The 24761-nt window shown below is 47.0% G+C and overlaps 3 protein-coding genes across 3 annotated transcripts; 2 read left to right on the forward strand and 1 right to left on the reverse strand.

Annotated features, from left to right (window-relative positions):
* Positions 1 to 5832: 5832 nt before the first annotated feature.
* Positions 5833 to 8737, forward strand: PtA15_8A542 (uncharacterized protein; the record flags this gene model as incomplete). The annotated part of the gene is made up of 10 exons (XM_053171983.1): positions 5833 to 6080; positions 6176 to 6338; positions 6449 to 6547; positions 6639 to 6896; positions 6979 to 7118; positions 7224 to 7301; positions 7373 to 7593; positions 7668 to 8381; positions 8492 to 8530; positions 8637 to 8737. 10 exons carry the CDS (start codon positions 5833 to 5835, stop codon positions 8735 to 8737), a joined length of 2061 nt encoding a protein of 686 aa, XP_053023192.1.
* A 1198-nt stretch (positions 8738 to 9935) lies between these two features.
* Positions 9936 to 12999, reverse strand: PtA15_8A543 (uncharacterized protein; the record flags this gene model as incomplete). Its single annotated transcript, XM_053171984.1, has 5 exons — positions 9936 to 10073; positions 10993 to 11423; positions 11485 to 11554; positions 11914 to 12204; positions 12805 to 12999. The coding sequence occupies 5 exons, from the start codon at positions 12997 to 12999 to the stop codon at positions 9936 to 9938; spliced, it is 1125 nt and encodes a 374-aa protein (XP_053023193.1).
* A 6124-nt stretch (positions 13000 to 19123) lies between these two features.
* On the forward strand, positions 19124 to 20215 carry PtA15_8A545 (uncharacterized protein; the record flags this gene model as incomplete). Its single annotated transcript, XM_053171985.1, has 1 exon — positions 19124 to 20215. One exon carries the CDS (start codon positions 19124 to 19126, stop codon positions 20213 to 20215), a length of 1092 nt encoding a protein of 363 aa, XP_053023194.1.
* Between the last annotated feature and the right edge of the window lie 4546 nt (positions 20216 to 24761).

The raw sequence follows: 24761 nt of genomic DNA on the forward strand, positions 1-24761 counted from the left end.
TGCTGTAATTTGAGTGTTTGGGTGGTGAATATTTATTTCTGTTTAGAATTTTATGATTTTATGGTGTTATGATTTTATGCAAGTCAACTTTGAACACCCTATATGTTCACTTCACTTTGATAACCAAGTAAGATTTTGAATTCTGAACAGATATAAATCTTGAAAGCAGTTGGATCCTGTCTGCTCCAGTATTCAAAACATTTATCCAAATATTAAGAACCACAGCACTGCTACATCCACCAATCTTCAGACTAAGTGGAAGTAATACCTCAGACACCCCCCAGCCATGTTCCTGCCTCCGCAACCATTGATAGTGTTTGCATGGCCCACACAAAAAACGGGGCTCAGTGATTTGATCAAACCCACAGATCAATCTGTTAGAAGGCATGCATGAGCCAAACATAAAACATTCAAACACCTGATAAACACCAAGGAAGATAAAAAATGCGCTATTATTAAAGCAATGGCCCTTGGACCCTACCATTGGTAACCTGAAAATTGGTGTCAGTAAAAAATTGTCACAGTTTAAGCAAAGGCAAGCTTACATTAATGATAATTTAGTCACCAAGCTGATGCCATCAAGCTCCCTGGCAAAACAAGTGCAGCATCCAGTGTGAAAAATATCTCTTGAAAGTATAATACAAGTGGCATCTTCAATTAATATTGAGTGAGCAAACCCTGATGTGTTGGAAACCCAAAAAAAAGTTAGAAAAACACAGCTAGGATGCATTACAACTCCACTTGCAGATGACTCATGAGACAGAGTTATGTCACAAAGTAACCTGCCACCCTCCCATCTTGACTGATACATTGAGGCTGAATGTATGGTCCCAACAGGGTTGTGATGCTCTTGCTTGTCAACCCGCAAACCGGCTATCATCACAGATCAAGTTTGGTGTTGTCCAACCATTGTAACAAATAGCCTTCCTGCTAATTGTATGCGCCTTCATCTTTGGGGTCATTGACAAATGTGCACGCAGGTCAACAATGTAAACCCCACCTCTTGCACACATATAACATAGATTTCTTGCAAATATCTCCTCCATGTGAGTTTCCACATTGAGTTATATTCTTGGCTGAATATATAACAATATGTTAGTGTTAATTCTTGTCTTCACATTAATACCAGCTTACCTTTGCAATAGCCATGAAATCACCGGTGAATAAAATCTCATCTTGACGACTGATTGGATCGGGACTTGATCCAATAATAAACTTGTTTGGATAAGTCATTTGCGTTAAATAAAGAGTGTGGCACAGTAGCTATACCAATAATTGTGTTGGAAATTTGTTTAGAATTTTACAGAATGTGAAATCCATTCTGCTGTGCTGGGCATTCCTTTGTGGCGCAGGCGGTTGCATACCGCCTGGGTAGTCATCAGGTTCCTTTTCTTCCTTGGGATTATTTCCCACTTGGGCTGACCCAGGTGCTACTCCTGTAGCACTCAAGTCATCCCGGTAAAGGTTGAGGGGAGCTAGTTTTTCCTTTTCTCTCTTTGCTCCTCTCCCTAGAACAGGGTTTGGAATTGTTAAGGATTCCTCCTCAAAAAGAGAGTAGGGGCTAGTTGAAGGAGGAGTCTGGTTGTCTCTCCTTCAAGAATCTGTAAGAGCCCGCGTCAGGGGACAAGGGCTCTTCACTGGTCTGGGGCTCAGGGACACAGAGGCAAGGCCTCGAACGGTTTCTAGAACCGCAGTGGGGTGAATTACTGGCTCGGGAGAGATGGGAAGGCGATCTCTCTGGTCAGACTATATACACTGATATGAGGAAAAGGAAGGAAAAAGGGGAAATCGAGATGAGAGCTTACCTGGCTCAGGAGAGATGGGAAGGCGATCTCTACCAAGCCAGGAGGGGCGGGGGCGTGACTGGGTTAAGTAGGGGATCCTTTGGGATCCTGTGATCCTGCTTGTGACACCTCCGAGGGGAGGGGTTACAGAATCTTAGTCTTACAATTTAAGGGTTGTGAGGGCGTTCACTCGATATCTTGTCATACATTAATTTAAACTGGTGGCGAGTGCTTGTTTAAGGCAAACTTGCAGACGCTACATGATGTTAGTCAAACCTAACACTTTTATCGCGTTACCACCTCGCCTATTCTACAGCCAGTCAGGTTTGACTTTTGATTTGTGTTCGCAATCAACCAAACTGGGGTTGATGACCCAACAAACTGATAGAGTTGCATTTTACTAACCAGACATCTCAGATGAGCCCAGCAAGATTGTGTGACAATAATTTACCTATCCTGCAGCCAGCCAGGTTGAGGTGGATGATACAACAACTTTCTAGATTCTCAGATGCCTAGCCAAACACCTCACATGAGCCCAGAAAAATTGTGTGGCAATGCTTATCAGAAATTTGACAATAAATAATCATTTGCTATAAACCAGAATTGAATTTGCCTCCTCCAAATTAGCATTTTTCAAAGTCAACGACATCACAGGCGGTAAGCGTAATCTCACTCGACCAACCTACATTCACCAGATACACCATGCTTTACCCGCAGCCGCTCCAGGACAGCTTCCTCCAAGGCTTAAGAGAAAAATCTGTGCATCAAATTATATTTGAAGATGCAGTAAAGCTTAATTCTATTGTGAGGCAATTAGGCGGTGAGGTTGAGGTTGTGAAACTCCATAAAATATTATGTGTCCTATGGGAGTTGAACCCATGTCTCTTATATCCATGTCAAGTGTACTAACCACTGTACTAAGGACACTTGGATATGAATGGCTGCAGGTGGGTGAATGAACATCCACTGGTGTCACATGAAGATCCCTAATTGAGGGTAAGACCTGTAAATGACAGGTCATGAATGAGTGACACCAGCAGGTATGATAAAGCCAAGAGTAGCAGAACCACAACCTGACACAGGTGGGTCAAGATCAGGCTGAGTTGGTTGAGTCGGTTACAGGGCAACCACAACGGTCGGACATGATGTTTTGCGTGGATGGTGCTGGTGCGCGACACCTGATATGGTCATGTCTTGATTGGTATTTGGGGAGGTTTGGACGAAGGGGTACCACTACCATGGGGTTGGCGCCAAGGCAACTGGGTCGGCGCAACCAAAAGAGGATATGTTGCTTTGTGGGCGTGGCAGGTGTGGGGTTAGGGCGGTATTGAGTGTCAAGCTCAATTTGTGTGTGCGTAGGTTCTGAATTGAGAGTCGGAGTAGTCAAATTGTACTACATAACATCCGCCAGGGGCGTGCGTTTTGGCGCGCTTGGGCTCAGGGTGGGTTGTCAGGACAAGCTTTGCTAGGGGGTGGTTGGGTGTTGCAGGTTGAGTATTGAGTTTTAAGATTTTTGGGCGTGGGTGTAGGTGGGTGGCCAATTGCTTAAGTAGAGGTGGTGGGTGTTTTCAGGTCCCCCAGGGAGTTTGGGGATGCTGCAATTCCAGCTATCCAACTCCCTCAACCCTTCTGCTGGTGCACATTCACAGTTTGAAGGGCAAAGAGTGGGCCCCCCACTGGTCCCAGCCTTTTCTGCGGGCCGGGGGCCTTCATGTCCAGTCCTTTTGAACCGTGCGCTTGACGCGGGCTGGGGGCTGAGCCTGTGGCACAACACTTTTGCTGATGTTGGAAGGCTATTTGAGTTGTTGGTGGTACATAAAAGTTTTTGTATTTTTAGTTATGGAGTGGTTATGGTGTTTGTTTTCTCCTTTTGTTTTTTGGGAAAACCCATGATTTTTTTTCTCAATTTTTGCATGTTGTAGGGGGAACCCTTGAAAATTTTTTTCAGGATTAGGCAAATCTGTGTCTTTAATAAACTTGGATACAATACCACTGTATTGTATCTTTTTTTCAATACAATACATGGTATTGAATTCTGATGTATCAAAAAAACAATCCTATATGTAGTATTGGCCAATACTGATCCTGTATTGTATTGCTTCACTGTTGTTACCTGTTCCTCACAAAATGTTGCATGAATTCTAATCAGCTTCATAACATAAACAAATAATATAAAATTCAGTACTCACCTTGCTTGGGTCAATGTCACCAGTGCTTGTTACTCCAAGCAATCCAAGGTCCGAGCACGGTCCTTATCATTCTTCTTCTTGAAACAGCTTGCAGTGTGTTTAAGGAGATTACTACAGGATGTGTCACTAATTGGTCAATTGATTTTCTTGTCACATATAAAAGGATCATAAAACAAATTTAGACTATTAGCAAAATGATTCAAAAAAGTGATAATAAAGATAACAATGAACCTATGATTTGCAAGGATAAGCTATCATCCTCCATCCATTCTTATCAAGTTGATTGGATATCTGAGGTGTTTTGTATGACACATGACTGGTACTGAAAGCAATCCTGGCAATTTGTTGTGCTTGGCCTGTAACTATTTTCAGACTGCGGAAGAAAGAAAGAAATAGTAAAAATAAATCGACCAAAAAACAATCAAGATAAGACATACTAACTGATTGGTAGTGGCACTGGCAGGCCCTCCACTGGCAGACAGAGTGGTTATACTTTCTCCAGGATTCTCCTTGTCCACTTCAATGGTATCAGTAGCAGCAGCCGCATCAGATACAGAAGAGATACTTGTTGCTTGGTAGGCATTTGGCATAGAAACCATATTTGGTGATGATTCTAATTTCTTGACAAGATTTCTTGGGTTGACGGTGTGGTGAGATGGTAGGGTATGATTCTAATTTCTTGACAATATTTCTTGGGTTGACGGTGTGGTGAGATGGTAGGGTCAAAGGGGTATATTGAGGATATAATAGGATGGTTCACGTAGGGATTTTTTAACCCTGCTGATGTTATAAATCAGCAAGCCTTCCCAGCCAAATTGGCTGGGACCGTGGGATAAACTTTATTTTGGTCTTGCTGATTTTGGCCCTACGTGAACCGTCCTAATGATATACTTTGTGATACCTGCTCCATTACGTGTGTTTACTGGGTATCACTGGCATGAAATCCAGATACCCGTACTTCACATGTGGAGAGGGTACCTGCCAGAGCAATAGTACCCATTGCACCCACGTGCCATCTTTATAATAGACCCACAAGTTAGTGGGCATCAGCTACAATTTAGTTTTAGGGAACAGGGGGGTTCACAATTGAGTTTTACTGAACTTTGGAGCTAAATTTAAGGCCTTTACAAACATAATTTAAAAAATTTGGTAAAATGCACAGCAGCAAGTGATACTGATCATTATTTAAAAAAATTGTTCATAAAAAACTTCTGATGTGTTTGATTAAAGTTTTGCAACTTTTCTACATAAGCTGGTTGTTGTTTTGAGGCGCGGGTTAACTGATGGCTTTGAGGCCGGGAATTTAGAGGCCCGTAAATGGTGACGGGAAGTCCTCCACCGATTGCCTGTCAGAATTGAAACATGCACCACTATCAATGATATTCTTCTTCCTTCCTTTGGGTTGAGAACCCCCGAGTTCCGTGAGGGTTACTGGAGTGACATCATCGATCCCAGGTGTGCTTGGGTCTCAGGTCCAGCCACACTCATCAGCACTCCTTCCCTGTTGCACTTAACAGTCCAGCCTTTTGACAAGCCGATGATTATTTCTATTTCAAGCGATTTTCACCTGAGGTTGTCTGTGGTTTTGGCTTGGTTTTGGCTGGTTTCTGACCTGACTCTGGCCAGTTTCCAGTTTCTGACATGGTTTTATCGCTTATCGAATGGTTTTGGACCCACTCCAATCCCAGCTCACTGCACTCCGCACTCACCACCACCACCACATCGCCAGCAGCACCTCTCCCCAACTGATATCTCTGCAAGATATCTGAGCGTCTCCTACTAGAAAAACACAGCTAACAGGATAGAGCAAACGAAGCCCTACCAACTGAACCTCTTCTCCATCTCCAGCGATCGAGAGTATGTCGACCGGCCTACCCGAATCGAGCGAGTCGGCCAACACACTCGCCGCCAAGCTCAAGCAACAGCAAGCTGGTCTCAAATCTATCAGGGACAGACTCACCTTGCCTGAGATCGACTTCACCCTCCACACACTCGATGATGGTGTGATCGTAAGCACCCAGGAAAGAGTCGTCAAGGAGGTTCAAGCCCCCGCATTTCTCAAACCAACCGATGCCGAATTCTTCAGTACCGTCGACCCTTCCAAACCGTCAGTCTCTGCTTTCTTAATCCTCTTCTTCTCATATATATACCCCTTTCTCCGGTCTTGCTGAGCTTTGCTTGAAATCTTGGATTGGATCTTAGTGACGTTGCATTCTTGAAGAATCATTTCTATCGTGAAGGTCGATTGACCGAAGACCAGGCTCTGTTCATCTTAAATAAGGCGTCTGAAGTCTTGAAAACTGAACCCAATTTACTAGAAGTCGAAGCCCCGATCACCGTCTGCGGTGATATCCACGGTCAATACGTCAGTTGATCTGCCCCTCCATCCCCACACTCTGTACCTTGCTCAATCATCCTGACCTTGTTTCCTCGTCTGATCGCTGGAATCGACTGGGCATGGGGGTCCGTCTTCAGTTTGATTTGATGAAACTTTTCGAAGTCGGTGGTAACCCGGCCGAAACGCGGTATCTATTTCTGGGTGATTATGTCGATCGGGGCTATTTCTCAATCGAAGTCGGTTCTCTCTATCTCATTTCCTTGCCCATCTCATCCAAATCCGTCGCAAGCTTACTTGACTGATCTTCGACGCTTCTCCCTCCACCAGTGTGTTCTGTATCTCTGGGCTCTAAAGATTTGGTACCCAGATACCCTATTCCTACTGCGCGGTAATCACGAATGTCGACATTTGACCGATTACTTCACCTTCAAACTCGAGTGCAAGCACAAGTACTCCGAACGGGTTTATGATGCTTGCATGGAGAGCTTCTGTTCTCTGCCTCTCGCCGCAGTCATGAATAAGCAGTTCCTCTGCATCCACGGTGGGCTTAGCCCAGAGCTGCAAACTTTGGATGATCTCAAAGGTGTAAGTGTATGACACTTTGAACTTTCGCTTTGCATCTTTTCAAACTCACTCTTCCAAACCCCACTCGCTATATTTTGGTTAGGTCAATCGTTTCCGGGAACCCCCCACCCATGGCCTGATGTGCGATATTCTTTGGGCTGACCCATTAGAAGATTTTGGGAGCGAAAAAGCCGCTGAAGGTTTTGTGCACAACCACGTGAGAGGTTGCTCATTCTTTTTCAGGTGTGTTCCCCTTCTGTTCACTGTAGTCAAGAAACTCGTCAAGTAAGCTTCTCGGAAGTGCTCATCACTAGAAAAATGTCCATCATCCGATTCCTCATTGCCCAGTTATCAAGCTGCCTGTGCTTTTCTGGAGAGGAACGGACTTTTGTCCATCATCCGCGCACATGAAGCTCAAGACGCTGGGTACGTGCCTTTCTTTTATATCCAATTGAAAGCCAACCTCGTGAACCAAATTATATGCGAATATTCCACAGATACCGCATGTATAAAAAGACGAAGACTACTGGCTTTCCATCAGTTATGACTATATTTTCAGCCCCGAACTATTTGGACGTTTATAATAATAAAGCAGCCGTTTTGAAGTACGAGAATAACGTGATGAACATTCGACAGTTCAACTGTACCCCCCATCCCTACTGGCTACCCAACTTCATGGATGTGTTCACTTGGAGTCTTCCATTTGTAGGTGAAAAAAGTAAGTTTAAACGTGCTTACATGTTTTGGGGAAGTCGGAAAGACATTCATTTACTGACAGCGGCTTTTTTCCAGTTACCGATATGTTAATTGCGATTCTCGGGATTTGCACTAAGGAAGAGTTGGACGAAGAAGAAGAAGAACTGCCGCTGGCTTCAGAGGAAGTTGAATCGGATCCAGATTCGCCATCGGCAGCTGCTTCGGCAGAGCGGAGACAAGCGATCAAGAACAAGATCATGGCGGTAGGGAAGATGTCGAGGGTGTTTGCAGTCTTACGAGAGGAAGCCGAAGCTGTATCCGAATTGAAATCGACTACTGCGCAAGCGAAGTTACCATACGGAGCTTTGGCGAATGGTGCGGATGGAATCAAAGAAAACATCCTCAAGGCTGGCTTCGACCAAGCCCGTAAATCGGATATCGAGAACGAGCATTTACCTCCAGAGTTAATCGATGCGGCAGATGTAGAAGGTTTCGAGGAGTTTGCCGAGTCGAGGAGTCCTGGTGCCGCCGATGCAGGAGACACAAATCGATCGCGATCACGATCGGGCACGCTGAACTCGTTGGCTGGTTCGGGTGATGGTCGATTACCCTTCGGTGACTACGCCTCTGGCACCTCATCCGTGCCTACCAGTCCGGCATTGCCGGGCACACCCGACCGGCCAACGATTGGCTCGGCTAGTGGGACACCCATTGGCGAAGGCCTCGGCTTTTCTCCTACGACTCCCGGTGGAAGTCCGAAATTCAAGCGCGGTCATGCTAGGAGAGGCAGCTTGGGTACCACCATGACCAGTCCTTCAACTCGTCGCAGGAGCTTGGAAAACACGATCAGTATGATCAAGTAAGTAGAATTCTCTCCCTTCGTTTTTTCGATGTACTTTCTTTCTTGCACTGACTGGTAGTATTACATTTGTCTAACAGAGAAGCGATGGAAGGACAAGGTAAGAGACTTATTCCACACCATTCACTGATTTCTGTTGATCCAACCGCAAAAGTCCATAAGTGTTAATTACACAATATTTACATTCAACGTTTTCTTGTTGACAGCCGATCCGGAAATGGAAGACTTAGCCGACGCGGTCGCTCAGAACGCCTCACATGCCCGACGTCATTCTCGGTCATCTTCTGGATCCGGATCAGCTTCGTAAACAACATCCAAAAACGCTGATCATCCTCGGCCGGGAAGGACCCTTCCGAGCTACTCTCCAGAGCCATTCATTTCATTTGTCATTTTCTTCATTCAGACAAGAAATGTTCTTAATGGGTTTGTTTCCTTTAACTTATCGACTCTGCCCTTCTTCATGTTTTTCATTTATTTTCTACTGTTTCCTTATCTACATTGACCTTTCTCTTCTTTGCTATCTATTTTTTGTGCCTGTGTTTGTTTATCGATTTACGTGTGGCATGTATATGTGTGACTTGTGTAGTGAAAGGATGAAGAATTTAAAACAGTTTTTCTCTTTACCTATTTCTCCTTTGCCCTTGTCTTGTTTAGTACTGGAGCATCATCCATCCATCCATCTCCCCCATCAAGACTTTTTTCATGTTCAGTTTCATTTATTTTTTTGGCTTAATTTATTCTCATCTATCATTTACAACTGTCAATTTTTTCTTGATCCTTTTCATTATCTTTTGATTTTTTTTTGTAATCTTCTCTTTCTCTTTCTCTTCTCTTTTTCTCTACCTTTTTGTTTGATGATTGATTGGTTTTTACAGATGTAAAAAATATGTTTATTTTAGTAAATTACATATGAACTAAACTAAACTTCACTAGCAAAGAATGACAATTTTCTTTGATCATTGACCCTACACCCGGGGAGTCCGTCCACGGGGAAATCACGCGGTTTCCACAAGGACTCCACGTGGTGGCCGCGCGCGAGGTCGGACCAGCGGCTGTTGGTCCACACGTTCACGGGGACTCCACCAACTGGGCACGGCGAGGAATCCACGTGGGCTTTTGGCTCTCCGTGGATTCCCCGTGGATTTCTCGTGGCACCGACGGGATGGTCGGGTCCACGCCGGCCCCACCACACCACCGACGGCGATTCCACCGAGGAAAACCCGTAATCACGACGGGTTGGTCGAGCCCACGAGGCAGCGACACCTTGAGCGGTGGTCTCCACGTGGCTCACCGGTCCGTCGCATTCACCTTTGGGGGGTGCGGTGGCTCAGTTAGCCTTGCGCGGAGCGGATCAAATCCGCGGGTTATATCTGCAGCAGAATGTGGTACCGCCTGGGTACCACGCACTGCATTGCATGGGGGACATGGAGGAGAACTGGACGAGGAAAGATAAGAAAACAAACAACATAAAAAGGAAAAAAAAAGAAAACATGAAAATAAGATAATTAGAAGCCATCTGCGGCACCATCTTCATCTTCATCACCCGGGGCCTCCTGGGCTCTGCCACGCAGCATCGCCTGCACTTCTTCGTCAGAGGGGAGGGTTGCAGTAGGAGGAAGACGAGTCTTACTGGATACAGCGCTCTGAATTTGGTAAGATAGAGCTCATCATCGTCCGCATCTCCAGCGCCCGAGAGGATCCTTCGCCGCAGCACGTTCCAGTAGCGGACGAGCGCCGCGGGCCAATCGGCGTCGAGCTCAGAGCATCTCCAGCGGTCCCTGGATCGCGCAGACCCTGGGTCACGGCCCTGGACCACATGTAACGGGGTATCCCAGGCTCGGTCCACAGCGGACTCGCCAGAAATCGAGACCCGACAAGAGGCTGGACCAACTCGTCGTCGGCAAGACCACACCTTGCCCGTCAAGCCACACAAGTAGATGACCAGCTCCTGGTCATCCTTTCGATCCTCGGAGTCAAACGCCCGGTCCTCCTATCGATGACCGGCCATGCATCGATCCCGGTCATCGATAGGATGACCGGTCATTATATTGATGCCGGTCATCGGTCTTGATGTCCGCTCATTTATGTTGATGCCCGGCCATCGGCCTCGATGACCGGTCATGGGATCGATGACCAGTCATGGGTATCAATGACCGGTCATGGGTATCAATGACTATTGATGCCCGGTCATCGATAGGATGACCGGTCATTGATACCCATGACCGGTCATCTTATCGATGACCAGTCATATGTGGGTATCAACGACCGGTCATCCTACCAATGACCTGATGTGAGGATGGGCCGGTAGGTGATGTAGCGTTTGGTGTAGCATGCGTGGGGTGCGAGGTGCGGCCCAAGAGGGCCGAGTGTCGGGTTGGTGCAGACTCGCCACAAGTGGAGGGCTGTGGCGAGTTGAGGCGACTCGGGAGGCATTTGGCGAGTCGTATAGCGAGTCCGTTGGACCCCAAAAACTCGCCCGACTCGCTAAATTGGGGTCGCGAGTCACGCTTTAGCGAGTCCGTTGGAGATGCTCTCAGCCATGCGAGCCATCTTGTGGTCGACGTAGTCTTTGATCCGCGCCCAGCCGACGAGCTGGGGCGCCTGTTGGAGGCAGACCTTCGAGAGCCAGTTCTGCTCGGCAGACGCGTAGCGATGGGCGGGGTCGGGTCTGGCGAACACTACCTGTGTGGGGGTCCCTGGGGCCTCCGGGGACGCGGCAGGAGGGTCGACGCAGCGCGGGAGGGCGACCGCACAGGCCCAGTCCGTGTACGCCCGCAAACAGTCCCCGCAGCCCGTGACAAAGGAGTACCGGCCGCTGGTGTCGTTGTTGCACGGGTAGGTGGAGACCACCGTGCAGAAGTTGGCCAGATGGCCGCTGACGCTGCGGTTGTATTGGGCCACCACCGCGCTCGTCGACAGGCTCGGGCTGGCCGGGACGGCGTAGGCGACCGAGGGACAGAAGGGCAGGTCGTGGAGTAGTCTACAGTTCTTAGCTGTGTGCGGAAGATCGGATGAGTGTGGATGTTTTGGGCGTAAGGGGGAACAGAGACTGACTGGACTTGGTCCGGAAGGAGATGTACGGCCACAGTCTCCCGGTGGGCACGTTGTCGACCACCGGGCCGGGCTGGAATTGTTAGAGTTAGGTATACACTTATGTGAAAACTAGGTTTCACCTTCTATGTACTTCCCCATATGTACATAGTTCCTAACCTAGTCGGTGACAGGTACCAACCTTAACTGTCACCAACGCGCACCTACAGTACCGGTTCTCACGTGCCCGGGATCCTCTCTCTTTCCTCACCGAGATTTGAGACCCGGGACCGACACGTGAGAGCTGACCCACCGCCGGACTGTATCGTGCAGGTTAGTCAGCTCACTTAGCAATGTAACACCGAGATTTGAGACCCGGGACCGACACGTGAGAGCTGACCCACCGCCGGACTGTATCGTGCAGTTTCCGAGCCTTTATAGGAATAGCCAGGCGGAGTAGTTGGTGGCGGGGGCGAGGTTGGTGATGAGGTATTGGGTGCGCAGGCCGGCGGCGGAGTCGGAGATGCGGTAGTCGTGGTTGGAGGCGTTCCCGGTGGGCTGGGAGGAGAAGGATCCAAGGCCGGTGGTCCGGTCGGTGAGGGAGGGGGAGATGGCGATCTTTGACTGGGCGGCTTTGGTCTTTGGGGGCTGGGCGGCAAGGAGGGCCTGGAGGTAGCAGAGCGAGCTGGAGGGTGTCGGGGGAGGGGAGGATGATGGGCTGGAGGTCGCTGAGCAGGGGCGGGTCTAAGAGGGCGGCGGTGTGTGCGTGAAAGGCAGAGCGAAGTGTATTCCCCAGGGAGGCCGTTGTGATCGCCACTCGAGTCTTGGTCTCAGACTTCAAAACGCTAAAAACTCCGAAGTCTCTTCCCTTGGGAGCCGTGTCCTCAAAACGCACACAAGCCAAGGCCGATATCACCGAAACAACCCTAACACCGGCAATGCAAGGGCATCCGTGGGTTCCTCATCGTTGAGAACGACGAGGAACTCACGGGGACAATTTTTCACCGGGATCCCAGGGGCAGCCGTGGAATCCTCGTCATTTTCCCCATTGGAATGACGTGGAAATCCCAGGCGGGTGGAGACGACGGGGGGAGCAGTGAAATCCACGTGGATTTCACGGAGCCGGTGATCCCGTTGTCTCCACAAACGCGCGGGCCAGGAAGCACCCCCGCCGTGTATTGACCGGCTTTTGTGACGTCTGATAGCGAGGAGGAAATTGGAGATGGCTCAAGTAGTTACTGCCCACCCGAAAAACCGTTGGTTGCGGATATTGCAACTGAAGACGAGTCTAATGCTAGCTCGACTTGGAGTGATGTTTCTGGCGGATGCCTGATCAACTCAGACTTTGATGATTATGATGATGAACTTCCAGATCTTGATGGAATATGGCCTGTTCCGGATCCACTGCCGTCGCTTCCGAATGACCAGAAGGAATTGGGGATAGGTGACTTGGACATGGATGCATGGCGAATCACACTTGAACCATGCCAGCTGTTGAATTACTTCTCCCCGGCGTTGCCAATCTCGTTGTGTAGTCATGCTCCGACCCTGCGTGAACATGATATGTATCAAGACTGGGTCTACGTTGGGCAAGGAATTGTTTACATGAGAATTCCGCCAGAGTACAAGCAAGCATTACTAGATATTTTGATAGTCGAGTTCGGCTATGTGATTCAAGAATCAGGATACAAACAATGCTTGATTGAGGGCCACCAGACGGTTTCAATGTGTCTATTCCAGCGCTGCCTTGACCAGATTGGGTGTCCAATGGTGCGGCTGAATTCGTATGGGACCAAGACGCCTGCATTCCTGATTACGCAAGATGTTGGGGCCGAGTCAACGCCAAAAACATTGGACTGCACAAACAGCTTTGACATCGGATATACTTACCGGGACGAGATGATATTTCTAGCCAAACCGGTCAAGTCGTACAATAACCACTATCCGATGCTGCTAGGGATTGGAAGGGGATTTGGATCAGTCGAGTTTGAAACGACGATTGAAGACTCTGGAAAAATCTATGATGTGCAAATCAAAGTGTACCCTTGACTAGTGCATATACTCAAGTCAATCTGTGGAAAGTCACCAGTCAGCAATGTGAATCTCTGCCAAACGTATCATCGACGATTGAAAACGTTTGAAAAGCACCTGGCTCGAGTCAAGGGCATGCCTGGAGGCTACTTGGGAGGATTTTGGCTTGAGGTTTCCATTCAAATCCCGACGTTGTTTGAAGCATTCCGAGTGGTGCACGAACAAGGAATTTTAAAGGTGGCGGAATATCAGATGCAAACAAATACAAATGCGAGCTTGCAGAACCTAGCGCTCCGATTTTGGCAAATCAAACGAGTGCGTTACATTAAACATTTGCGGTATATGATGCAGGCAGCACTTATGGTATTCAAAATTGAATACATAAAATATTTACATAAAATCATAATGGCATAACCCCCGATTTTGGCAGGGAGTCATAAATATATGATTTTATGTCGCTCAGGCAATAGTGAGAACCACCTTTAACCATCCCCCGACCCCATCTCACACATATCTCATCACACATACAAACCAAACCAAAAAAACCTACTCATCTAACCAGCCAACAGACCAAAAATTCCAACTCATCTAACCAGCCAACAGCCATGCCACAACAGACGGAACGAAAATCATTGATCCGGGACCTTCAGTTCCTCCTGATCACCTGCTTTGCAAGACTACAAATCAGCGATCAGAATTACCGAACCATCATAACCGGCCGACGCTTCCCTTTGTTTTGTATCATCATCGTGGCACTACTTGAAAAGGTTGAAGCTCCTGATCAAGATCTCCTTCTTTCTCTGGCGGTCATCTTGCTCCTCCGTTCCCGATCCAGGTCGAGATATCAGCTCTTAAGATTTCAACATCGCTTGTGGGAGGCTCGAACAACACACGCACAGGCAGAGGGAATCCTCCAGCTGATTACTACGGTATGCAACCGCCGCTACTTGGCACCCAGAGCTCCTCGTCCCCAAATCTCAACAATTTCACGAACTTTTGAGGTTTTCTCAAATAATACTGATGCTGTCTTTCTCAGATGGGTGAGTTTTTTGCGTGTATTGCAGACTTATTCTTATTCTCAGATTAACCAATATTGTTTTGTTCTAGGCTAGGATGACTCAGGACAGTTTTTATGCGTTGTTGAACAAAATAAAAGACCACCCGGTGTTCATGAACGACTCGAATCACCACCAAGCACCAACTGAGTGGCAATTGCTTGTTGCACTAGCTCATTTGGGAATCAACGGTAATGGTGGATCACCACATATTCTGAGAGAGGTATTCAACATATCTGGTGTGTTTGATTTTACTCCACTGATGATTGCATGCAAACTAACATGAAATTTGTTCATGTTTCTAGAAGGTAGTATAGAAAATTATACAAACAGATGTCTGCGTGCGATTGCCGACCTCGAGGAAAAATACGTCAGATGGCCATCTGCCGCAGATCGAGCAGCATATTGTACAGAAACGATCCACGATTTCTTTGACGATGCTGTTGGCTTGATCGATGGGACAATCTTTCCCTTGGCATTTGCGCCAACCGTCCACAAGGAAGACTTTTGGATGCGAAAGAGCATCTACGGGATGAACTCGATGATTGTCTGTACCCGGGAACGAAGGATAATATATGCGCTGCATGGCTGGTGTGGTAGTGCACATGACCAGCGGGTCTACAAAAATTCCCAGGTATGTTACCCGCGTGAAGGCAGTGTGTTCTCCATTACCTGAATCACTGAGGCACCTTGTAGCTCTTCATCCAACCAAACAAGTACTTTTCTCCGGGGCAGTACTTGTTGGCCGATTCAGGTTACACAGCTTCACAAACTCTTATTCCTGCGTTCAAACGGTCACCTGGGCAACTATTACCGGCAAACAAACAAGCCTTCAACTATGAATTGAGTCACCAACGTGTCGAAGTTGAACACTGCATCGGGATGCTGAAGAACAGATTCCAGTCTCTCAAATTACTCCGGCAAAGGTTATGCGATGTCCGATCGGCAAGGCAATTAAACCGATGGCTCAAGGTTTGTGTGATCTTGCACAACTTTTTACTCTCACACAACTGTGATTGGCAGGTGTTGTCTGCCCATCACGGTGCACCAGCTTCCGATTCGGAGCCGGAAGTGGAGGCACCTGAGCCCGAGGAGGATTGCTTTGACTTCGAAGACACATCTCGCAGAGATCAGCTTTTTGATTTGTTCTGCAAACAAAGAAATACATGAAATTTTTGTCGAGTTATCTCAAACCTTTGTTTAAATAAAATAACCCAACAAGCCACTGTGCGGAGATTCATTGAGAAAAAAAATGATCGATAAGACAATGAAACGCTTTTTTGGTGTGAACAAAAGCTACTGTAGTAGATTTGAGAGTTGTGTGTTGAGGCATCTAATCCTCATTTTAAGTTTGAGGTCCGAGAAGTTTGTTAGTTGCTTCCTTTGCTTGTTCATAAGATAGCCCGGACTTCAAGAAGTCCTGCACCATCCGAGCCCGCTGAAAGGCAGCCACAGTTGTTTTTTTTTGATCGGCCTCAGCCTTTGCGTTTGCTACCTCAATTTCGCGCATCTCAATGTTCAGCTTTTTCTCACGACGTTCAAGCTGCAAGAGTTCTGGATCAGAAACCGATGGTGGGGCGTTCCTGTTGACAAGGGTCGAAACGATTGCCGCAGCGGCCTCGGACATTTGTTGGTCTGACCGAGCCATCCGCTGATTCACTTCATTGTTTGCCGCTCGATCAGCAGCCAAATCTTGCTTGGACGGAAGGAATTCACCAGCGATTTGCTCAGCGTATGTTTTGCGTTTTCGTGCCGACGAGGATTTATCTGATTTGTTTCCGAGACTGTACGCATGTGAGGAAGCACGAGAGCATTGATTCTGAGCCGCCGAACTGGCTGTTTCCCGAGTAGGCTGTTGAGTCAATGGCTGAGTAGATTGACTTGGCAAGGACTGAGATGATGGCCGACTAGGCCGAGATGACTGCTCAACATGGCTTTGAGATGACTCTAGGTTCAGAACGGGCGGGAGCAAGTCATCACTGGATTCTGGATGGTTGTCATCGGATTCTGGATTGCCGCGCTCAGATTCGGACCAGTGTGACGGTGTTGTTGGATGCTCCTCGGGCCTCTCCGCAATGTCTTCCGATCGAACAGACCTGTTGTCCACAGGTTCGCCTTCTCTCGTTTCTTCAGTCACCACATAGCCCGCAGAAGGGCAACCGGCCATGACCGGTTTGAGTTGAAAAAAATAAGTGCATGTGTTCATGATCTCAACTGGATCACTCAATTAGCCTTGGCCAGTTGAAAAACAGAACAATTTAAGAATAACACACGTTCTGTTTCGTTTCTAGCATCATCAAGATAGTTTGGTGCGTCAGGATCATCAGCACACGCACTCGCTTTTTCTCTGGCTCAATCCATGATCCCCTGGCCTGTCTGTTCTTTCCATCGCTGCGCCTCGCGAAACTTAGTTTCAACTTGAGTGATCTAGGGACAACACGGAAAGAACAGAAGAGTCAGTGATGTTTGTTGAATGGGAGGAAAAATAAAGGTTGACCAACCTGCTGATTGACACCTTTCCATGGACGCCTCTCTGGGAACCCATGGGCCTGTAAGTAATCACAGATGAGCTCGCAGACTTGTCTCTTGCTGATGCTATTGTTACGCCAGGAGCTGTAGTTAGCTTCAACCGTAAGCCAATCAACAATCAAGTCCATCTCGGACTTCCCGTCAGCATTCCGCGTCCTTGTCCATGACCTCGGAGGTTTTCTAGCGCGTGGGTTTGGTGTCCCACTCGGCGCAGCAGTTGAGCCTCGAGCACGTGGGTTTGATGTCCCCCTGGGCGCAGCAGTTGAACCTCGAGGAGCTTTAGATGTGCCTCCGCGCTTCCGACCTCTTTGGCGGAGTGATATGGAAGACTCGCCATCTTCGGTGTCGTTTTGATTCGCGGCAGGTGGTTGGTTTGGTTGGGGTGATGGTTGGTTCGTATTTTGGCTGGGAAGAACCGATACAAAAGAGGACGGAGTGGCCGTTCCGGGCTGCATTGGACTGTTCCAAAGGTCAGTTTTCTGCACCGGCAGACACATGGGGAATGGATCAGTGCCACTTACAAGAGCACAGGTAGGTTAAAGCCAGGGGAGAACTGTAAGGCACCATTCGAAGGTGTGCCCAGAAACTGAACTTGAGACTGCAAGCCTGGCGAAGGAGATGCTTGGCTTGATGGTGGTGGTTGCCCCAACATGTTGAGTGTGATGCGGCCTGGCTCTTCCCGGCTGGCTGTTGTGTTATGATTTTATGAAATGGAGCACAGGGGAATTCGTGGGATTCATAAGAAAAATTTCGGGTATGCCATTATGATTTTATGTAAAAAATTGCTTATGCAATTTTGAATACCATAACTTAAGGTGCAAGTGCCAAAGCAACATGGACGACGAAAGGCGACTGCTTTTGCCAAGCGGGTGATTGTGGATGTGGGAAATGCATTTGGATGGAACAGTGGGGCGAAATGTCGACCGACTGCATGGAATGTGTCAAACCCTTGGTGGGAGAGAATAAGTTAGTGTGCTGGTTGTTTATGGTGGGAGGGAGGGAACTGATAATTATTGTGGTGTTTTTTATTTTATTTTTTGTAGTGCGTGGAGAACCAGTTGAAGAGGGTGAATTGGAAGAGTTTGTTGGGAATGAGCATGCGTTTTGGGTTGCAAATAAGGATATCCAGTTTCCCTGTCCACAGTGCTCAGTGAAGGAAGGCTGGGATGGAGTGACGAAAGCCAAAAACTCGCGATGGCCTTTGGGATGTATGATAGGATCAGGTGGGGTGAACCGAATGCGCTTGCGATGCAATAACCGGGCTGGGGCATGTCCTCTGGCAAAGTCAGGATTATCAACGTCGGCATCGGTAAAGCTCATGATTGATGTGATGAAACAATCAGAAGAGGGACGACAGCGGCTTGCAAATATGGAGGAGGAGTGTGGGCAATATGGGGATGTTGATGGAAGGTGTACTGCAGAAGCAACCAATGAGGATGACGATGGGCAAGGAGGAGGAGGAGGAGGAGGAGGAGTCAACTTTATGACCGAAAGTCAACTTCCCGCCTGGGTGACAAGCTCGAGGAGTGGTGGATCTGCGACTGGGGTGGAGGAGGGTTCGAAGAAGCAATGGGGTCAAGCATCAACCAAAGATAGTTCATCCTTGGGTTGGGGCCAGCATCCACCAGGACCACGGCTGCCAGGCATGGCTGGAGGCCGCCAAGTCAGGAAAAACACTTGGGGGCCCAAAGGTGATATCCTGTTAGAAGAGAATGAAGATGAAGAGGAACAAGAAGATGGTATGTACAACATGGGGGGAGATTTGAAACTGATTGTATTGTGACTTAGCATCAGGGTTGGGATTGGACAGCGCGGCTGGCATAGGTAGCGTGGCTCGAGGGATTGTGCCTACTCCACCAATGCAGAAAGCTTACGTGGAAGGTGAGTTTGTCGCTCTTTTTCTTGTACACAAAAAACACTAGGGTGAAACTAAAATCATTACATATACATACATATGTACAGAGGTGGAGGACTTGGGGTCAATTGAGAAACGGCAGTCAAGGGAATGGTTGGCCAAAGATGTGATTATTAATTCTTCTTTGGATCGAATGGAAGTCAGGGTTAACTCTTCTGGTCGGATGGATGCGAAATCCAAATTGCGGATGCAAGCTCGAGTGGGAAAACGAAGCAAGAAGGTAGCGACAGCAAAAAAAAAGTCTTCTCTGGATGAAAGCGAGCATGAAAGGATGATGGAGCAATCAAGGCGTGATTGGATTAAGTTGCAGGAGGCAAGTGCCAAATGGACAACAACATCAAGGCCACTCAATGGATTTATTAAGATCAACTCTGAGCAATCATCATTCCTCTCGAGTCAGCAAACGACAGCCTCGAGGCCACCCAGTCCAACATTACCTGGCTCGAGCTTTCAGAAGAAGAGCGGAACAGTAGTAAAAGGATTGAAGGTCTGCATGAGTGAATCGACGACGTTTTCGAGCCATCACGAGGATGCGACAAGGCAGCAAGAAGGAAACGGTGGTGGCAGCAAGTCTGAACCTTCAAAGACTCCAATGCAGCAACCACCACCACCAACTCTGACTGGAGGAGATGTGGCTTGTACTCAAATGAATCTTGGGAGGAACAGATTGAAGGTCTGCATGACAGAATCATCAACTTTTTCGAGCAGCCATGACAAGGATGGACCTGCTGCAATGGTGGGTGAAGAGAGAAATTGTAGCAGCAGCACCAGCAAGCCTGAAGATTCTTCACACTCTCTAATCAATCAGCAACCACCAACTCTGGCAACAGCAGATTTGCTGCCTTCTGGTATGAATCTTGGCGGCAGAAACAGATTGAAAGTCTGCATGACAGAATCATCTTGCTTCTCGAGCCAACACGAGGATAATCCACCAATGAGACTAGGGGCACCAGAAAAATCAATGCAACGACCACCACCAAGTCACAGCAAGGATACTCCAGATGCTCGAGGCAGCGGCGAATTCAGTGTGGTGGATGAACCTCTGACTTTGACAGGCACCCATGGAATGAGCTCTCAGAAGAAAAAGAATGGGATGACAATGATGGGCTTGAAGATCTGCATGAGTGAATCATCCAATTTTTCGAGCCACAATGAGGAATCAGCTTTGGCTCGAGGCCACTCTGAACAAGTGGAGGGTGAAAAGCAGGCAGTTGACTCGAGGTGAATGTTTTCTATTTTTTGTTTTTTGTTTTTTGTTTTTTGTTTTTTGTTTTTTGTTTTTTGTTTTTTGTTTTTTGTTTTTTGTTTTTTGTTTTTTGTTTTTTGTTTTTTGTTTTTTGTTTTTTGTTTTTTTGTTTTTTGTTTTTTTTTCTTCTTTTTTTCATGAGATGCTAAAGAATATGATTTTTGGGTGGGCACATTTGGGAGCCAGTCTGCTTGGGGTAGACAGTGTGTCCAAATTAGGCAATAGCGATGGGCAAAGCTGGGGGGAGGTTGAGGGAGATGTGCCAATGGGCATTGGACCTGACTGGAGTGAGATTCAGCAAGCCAAGGAATTGCTCATTAAAGGTTAGTAGGCATTCTGTCTAATTGTTTATTTATTAGTTTGATTGTGTAGGAGAGAGGCGGTTGGGATTGAGAGAGAGATGAGAAATATTTATGATGGTCAACAGAGCAGAACTGGGGATCACTACCTGGCACATTGCCTTCACAAGAAATGAAAGCTTTTATACGAAGGTGGCGTCTCGAGCCACGCAAGAAGGGCAAAAAACAACTGGTTGATAAAGGATCGAGTCATGATGTAAGAGGAGAAAATTATAATTATTTATGTTTGGACTTGGCAGGCAGGTGGTTGATTTGGAGATCCATCTTACATCAGATACAAAAAAAAAGTCAGAAACTGGTTTTTCCATTATTGCATACCCCACTCACCCAGCTCAGAGCATCTCTAACGGAGCCGCAACTGGGCATTTGGGGGCGAACTTTGGCCGCCCGGGTTCCTTTCTTGCGTGCTAACGGACCCGCAGAACGACCCTGGGAACACTGCCGGGGGCAGTCAAACCCGCGATCACCTGCTGACTTCTGCGGGTCAAGACACACCTCCATCCGCTCGACTTCATCAGCAAAGATGGTCCACAACACACCCCAACTCCTACTCGAAGCTCGCTGTGGAACTACTCTTTGGGGGAATAGAGCTTAGAGAGGGATGAGTGCGTGAAAAGCTGCCTCTCAGGTTGGGAGAGTAATATGGGACAAGAATAAGAGTATGGACTCTTAAAGAAAAGTGTGGCTGATGAAGTATTGAGAATAGTGCTTTCTAGACGAAATCAAGGGGGAAAATATACTGTAAAATATGTGGTAAAATAGGCTATGTAATTCTTATTCTGTGACCAGGGATGCAAAGTGACAATCTGATGGGGGACAAACAGAATGGGCCAAAAGGCTCTACATTTATAGTGAGGGGACAACAGGTGGTTCTGAGACGAAGAGAAAGATGGGAACAGGGTACAAAAAGCCTCCAACAAGGTGACAAGGCAACAAACCAACAAGGCATCTACTACATGGCTTGGGATGACATAAGAGGAAAACAATAACCATGGCGCATCAGCCGCCATGCATCTGAGAAAGAGTTACGCCTTGCTGGAATATAGAGGAGTTAATTCTAGTGAACACTCAGGGTCCTTCCTAATAGTCTGGCTCTGTTTGATGGTGGACTTTCTCCCACTTTGACCTGATTTTGTACATATTTTATTACCCATTGTGGAGGGCCATCCATGAAAGTGAATACTGAGAAGTTGAGGCGCCTTGTAGAGATGATTCTAGGCTATTATGAAGTGTCTGTGGGCGTGGATTACAGGTACCAGAGTGATTTCTAGAGGGCGTTTGGCGGTGATTCCTTCCTGGTGAGTGTCTGAGTGATGTAATAAGGTTTTGATTAGGCTCACCACATCCACCCCCAAATTAGATGATGTCCCCATCATCCAACCTTGAGTGAGGTGTGACAAAGAGAGGAGAAAGAAAATAGGGCAAGGCAAAAGAAGACTGTGACGTGGCAAGTTGTTTTTTGGGCAGATTTTTTTGTATGTTTGATTTTCCTTCTAGCGTAAAAAGAATTGAGTTGAGTTTGAAGAATAGAAAAGATATGAACAAGTGAGACAGAAATAGGATTTGGTTGATTTATATTTCTTTAGTGAATTTTATGCTGTTTTTCTTGTTTGATTTTATAGTAATCTTCCAGGAAATAATGTGACGATGAAAAGGTATAGCTAGATGAAGAACTAAAGGAAAAATGTAACAAGAATTTTTAGTGGAAATGGGTGGAGAAACCACCCCCAAATTGGTGTGATCCTTGCGGCGTAGCTATCCTTAGTTTCGTCTCCAGGGCTGTTTATGTCATCCGCGCTAGAAGTTCCAGATCTCGGCGCTCCTCCTTCGTCGTTGCTTGCGCTTCCAATAGCAATCCGTCGGCTTTCGCGCCATCAAGAGCTCCAATAGCTTTATTAGCCCCCTCCCGACTTGTGAACACAACCAGCGCAAATAACTCCATCCCAGATCCGACGTGTGGCGTAAAAGATTCTCTGATAGGTCCGTGCTCTTTCAAAGCTTCCGTGATGTCTGCGGCGGATGTTCCTGGCGCGATATTAAAGAGGTAGATGGGCCAAAAATGTGCTAAGGAGTATTCTGCTGACTGATTTGCAGGGACTTTAAAATGGTCACTCATTTTGAAGGGGTTGTATTGAGTTGATCACGAAAATGTTTATCCGAACAGGTTGGCTAGACGTGAGTTTGTCGTGATAAGAAAGCTCTTGCGAGATGGGGGGAAAGAAACTGGTTTGTGCGTCGGTCGGTCAAACCCCTCAAACAGCAAGCACAACACAAATTATCGTGCCATGTTGTTAGATAAGTAACTGGCCGGACTGGGCATGGCGCGACCTGTTGTCGCATGAGTTCTCTTTTTTTTTAGTTTACATTATTCAAGTTGTGTTTGTTGATTTGGTTTCGAACCTGCCTAGGCCAAAAAAAACTTGCTTTCTTTTTTTATTTGTATCGCCGCGTGTCGTGGTCGCAGAGGTGTAGGCCAAAGATTTTGTAACGGGCTAGCCGAAAGCTCGAAGTCCTCTTAGTCGCAGAGATGGGCCGAAGGTCATGTTACTGGCTAGACGAAAGCTTGTAGTCCGGCGTGGTCGCAGAGATCTAAGCCGATGATCTTGTTCCCAACTAGACGAAAGTTTGTAGTCCTCGGATTCTTCCGAGCCAAAGGAGAGCACCCAAAGCTATATAAAGGGGATTGAAATGATGGCAAAATCCAATCCACTAACTCCTCATTACTATCATTCCTTGCTAAGCCAACACAACCACTTCGCCTCTTTCTCCTGTTGACCATGTCTTTTATTCCTGAATCGCCTATTGATGGTGCCTGGGATCCAAACTCCCGAACAAACGCGCGCAGCGGTTACGGCGAAACCAATACTCCCTTATCTTTAGTAAATAATTATCCCCTTGGTTCACAAAATTATCCTATCTTAATCCACTCCGACGACGAAGATTTCATCGCTGGAGTACATGTAGCAGCTTCCTATGTCACTCGGGTTGTTGAACTCCCGCAACTTCATGTTTTTCGGCAACGCCTCCGCCTCCTTGTCGCCAGAACACAATTCCAACACAATCAACCGACTAGAAGAGCTCGTCGAAATGGCCGTGCCCGCGGCAGTCGTCCGGTGGTCCTGGAATTCCGCCATGTTGAGCGCGAACTTGAGGCGCTGATAAATGGTAGCTTTGAGATTCAAATGGCCTACTAAGTAAGCCCCTAATTTTTTATTTTTCACTGAAATTTACTCCTTTATTTTACTAATTTATGCTTCCTATCGGCAACACCAGTCCCCCACTTCTTTTTCTTTTTTTTTTTTTCTTTTTTTTTTTTTTTTTTAAGTCTTGAAAGCCCTTATAGATCTAACTGTCTGAAATGTGAATAGCCATAGAAAATTTAATCTTTCCCAAAAAAGCAACGAAGCCAGAATAAAATCAGAGTTTTCTTGAATGGAACAGCTTCACATGCGGCGCCGCATACCTGCGCTTGAGTTCTTGACCGTCAAGTTCTTCTAAAGTATATGAGCCACTTTTTTCTTGTGATTTTATGCGGTACGGCCCATTCCAGCGGTTTTCAAAGAGCTTTCCCCACTGACTTTCTAGGGATTTATTGTACACAAGAACTAGGGATCCCGGCGTAAGCGGTCCTCTGTCTGGTTTCTTTTGATTCCAATATTTGACAGAATTTTCCCTGGAGTCCTTCATGTTCTTGTAGGCTTCTTGCAAAATTGATTCTCTCCTCTCCAGTTGGCGAACTCTGGCAAGGAGAAGGTCTGTGGTTGATTTTACTGACTCCCAATCAGTCCCTAAGAAAGTTTCCAGTTCGAGGTCAATTGGTAAAACCGCCGGTTGGCCAAACATGAGTTCATAAGGCGTATAACCAGTGGTTCTCTTCGTAGAAACTCTATCCGCAAAAAGGACAAGAGGTAAGTAGCTGCGCCATTTCTTTCCGTCCGTCCCAGCCAGTTTAACCAAGGTATCTTTAATGGGCTGATGACCTCTTTCTACCATCCCGTTTGCTTCCGGATAATATGGCGTAGTGACTTTTACAATGGATCCTTTCTGCTTTAAGCAATCCTGAAGTTCCTTCCCAAATTCCGCCCCGCCGTCGACTACAACTGTGTGAGGTGCACCATATCTGAAAATCCATTCGTCCGTAAACCACTGCGCAATCTTTTTAGCTT

Source organism: Puccinia triticina, chromosome 8A (genome assembly GCF_026914185.1).
Source record: "Puccinia triticina chromosome 8A, complete sequence".
NCBI classification, from domain to species: Eukaryota; Fungi; Basidiomycota; class Pucciniomycetes; order Pucciniales; family Pucciniaceae; genus Puccinia; species Puccinia triticina.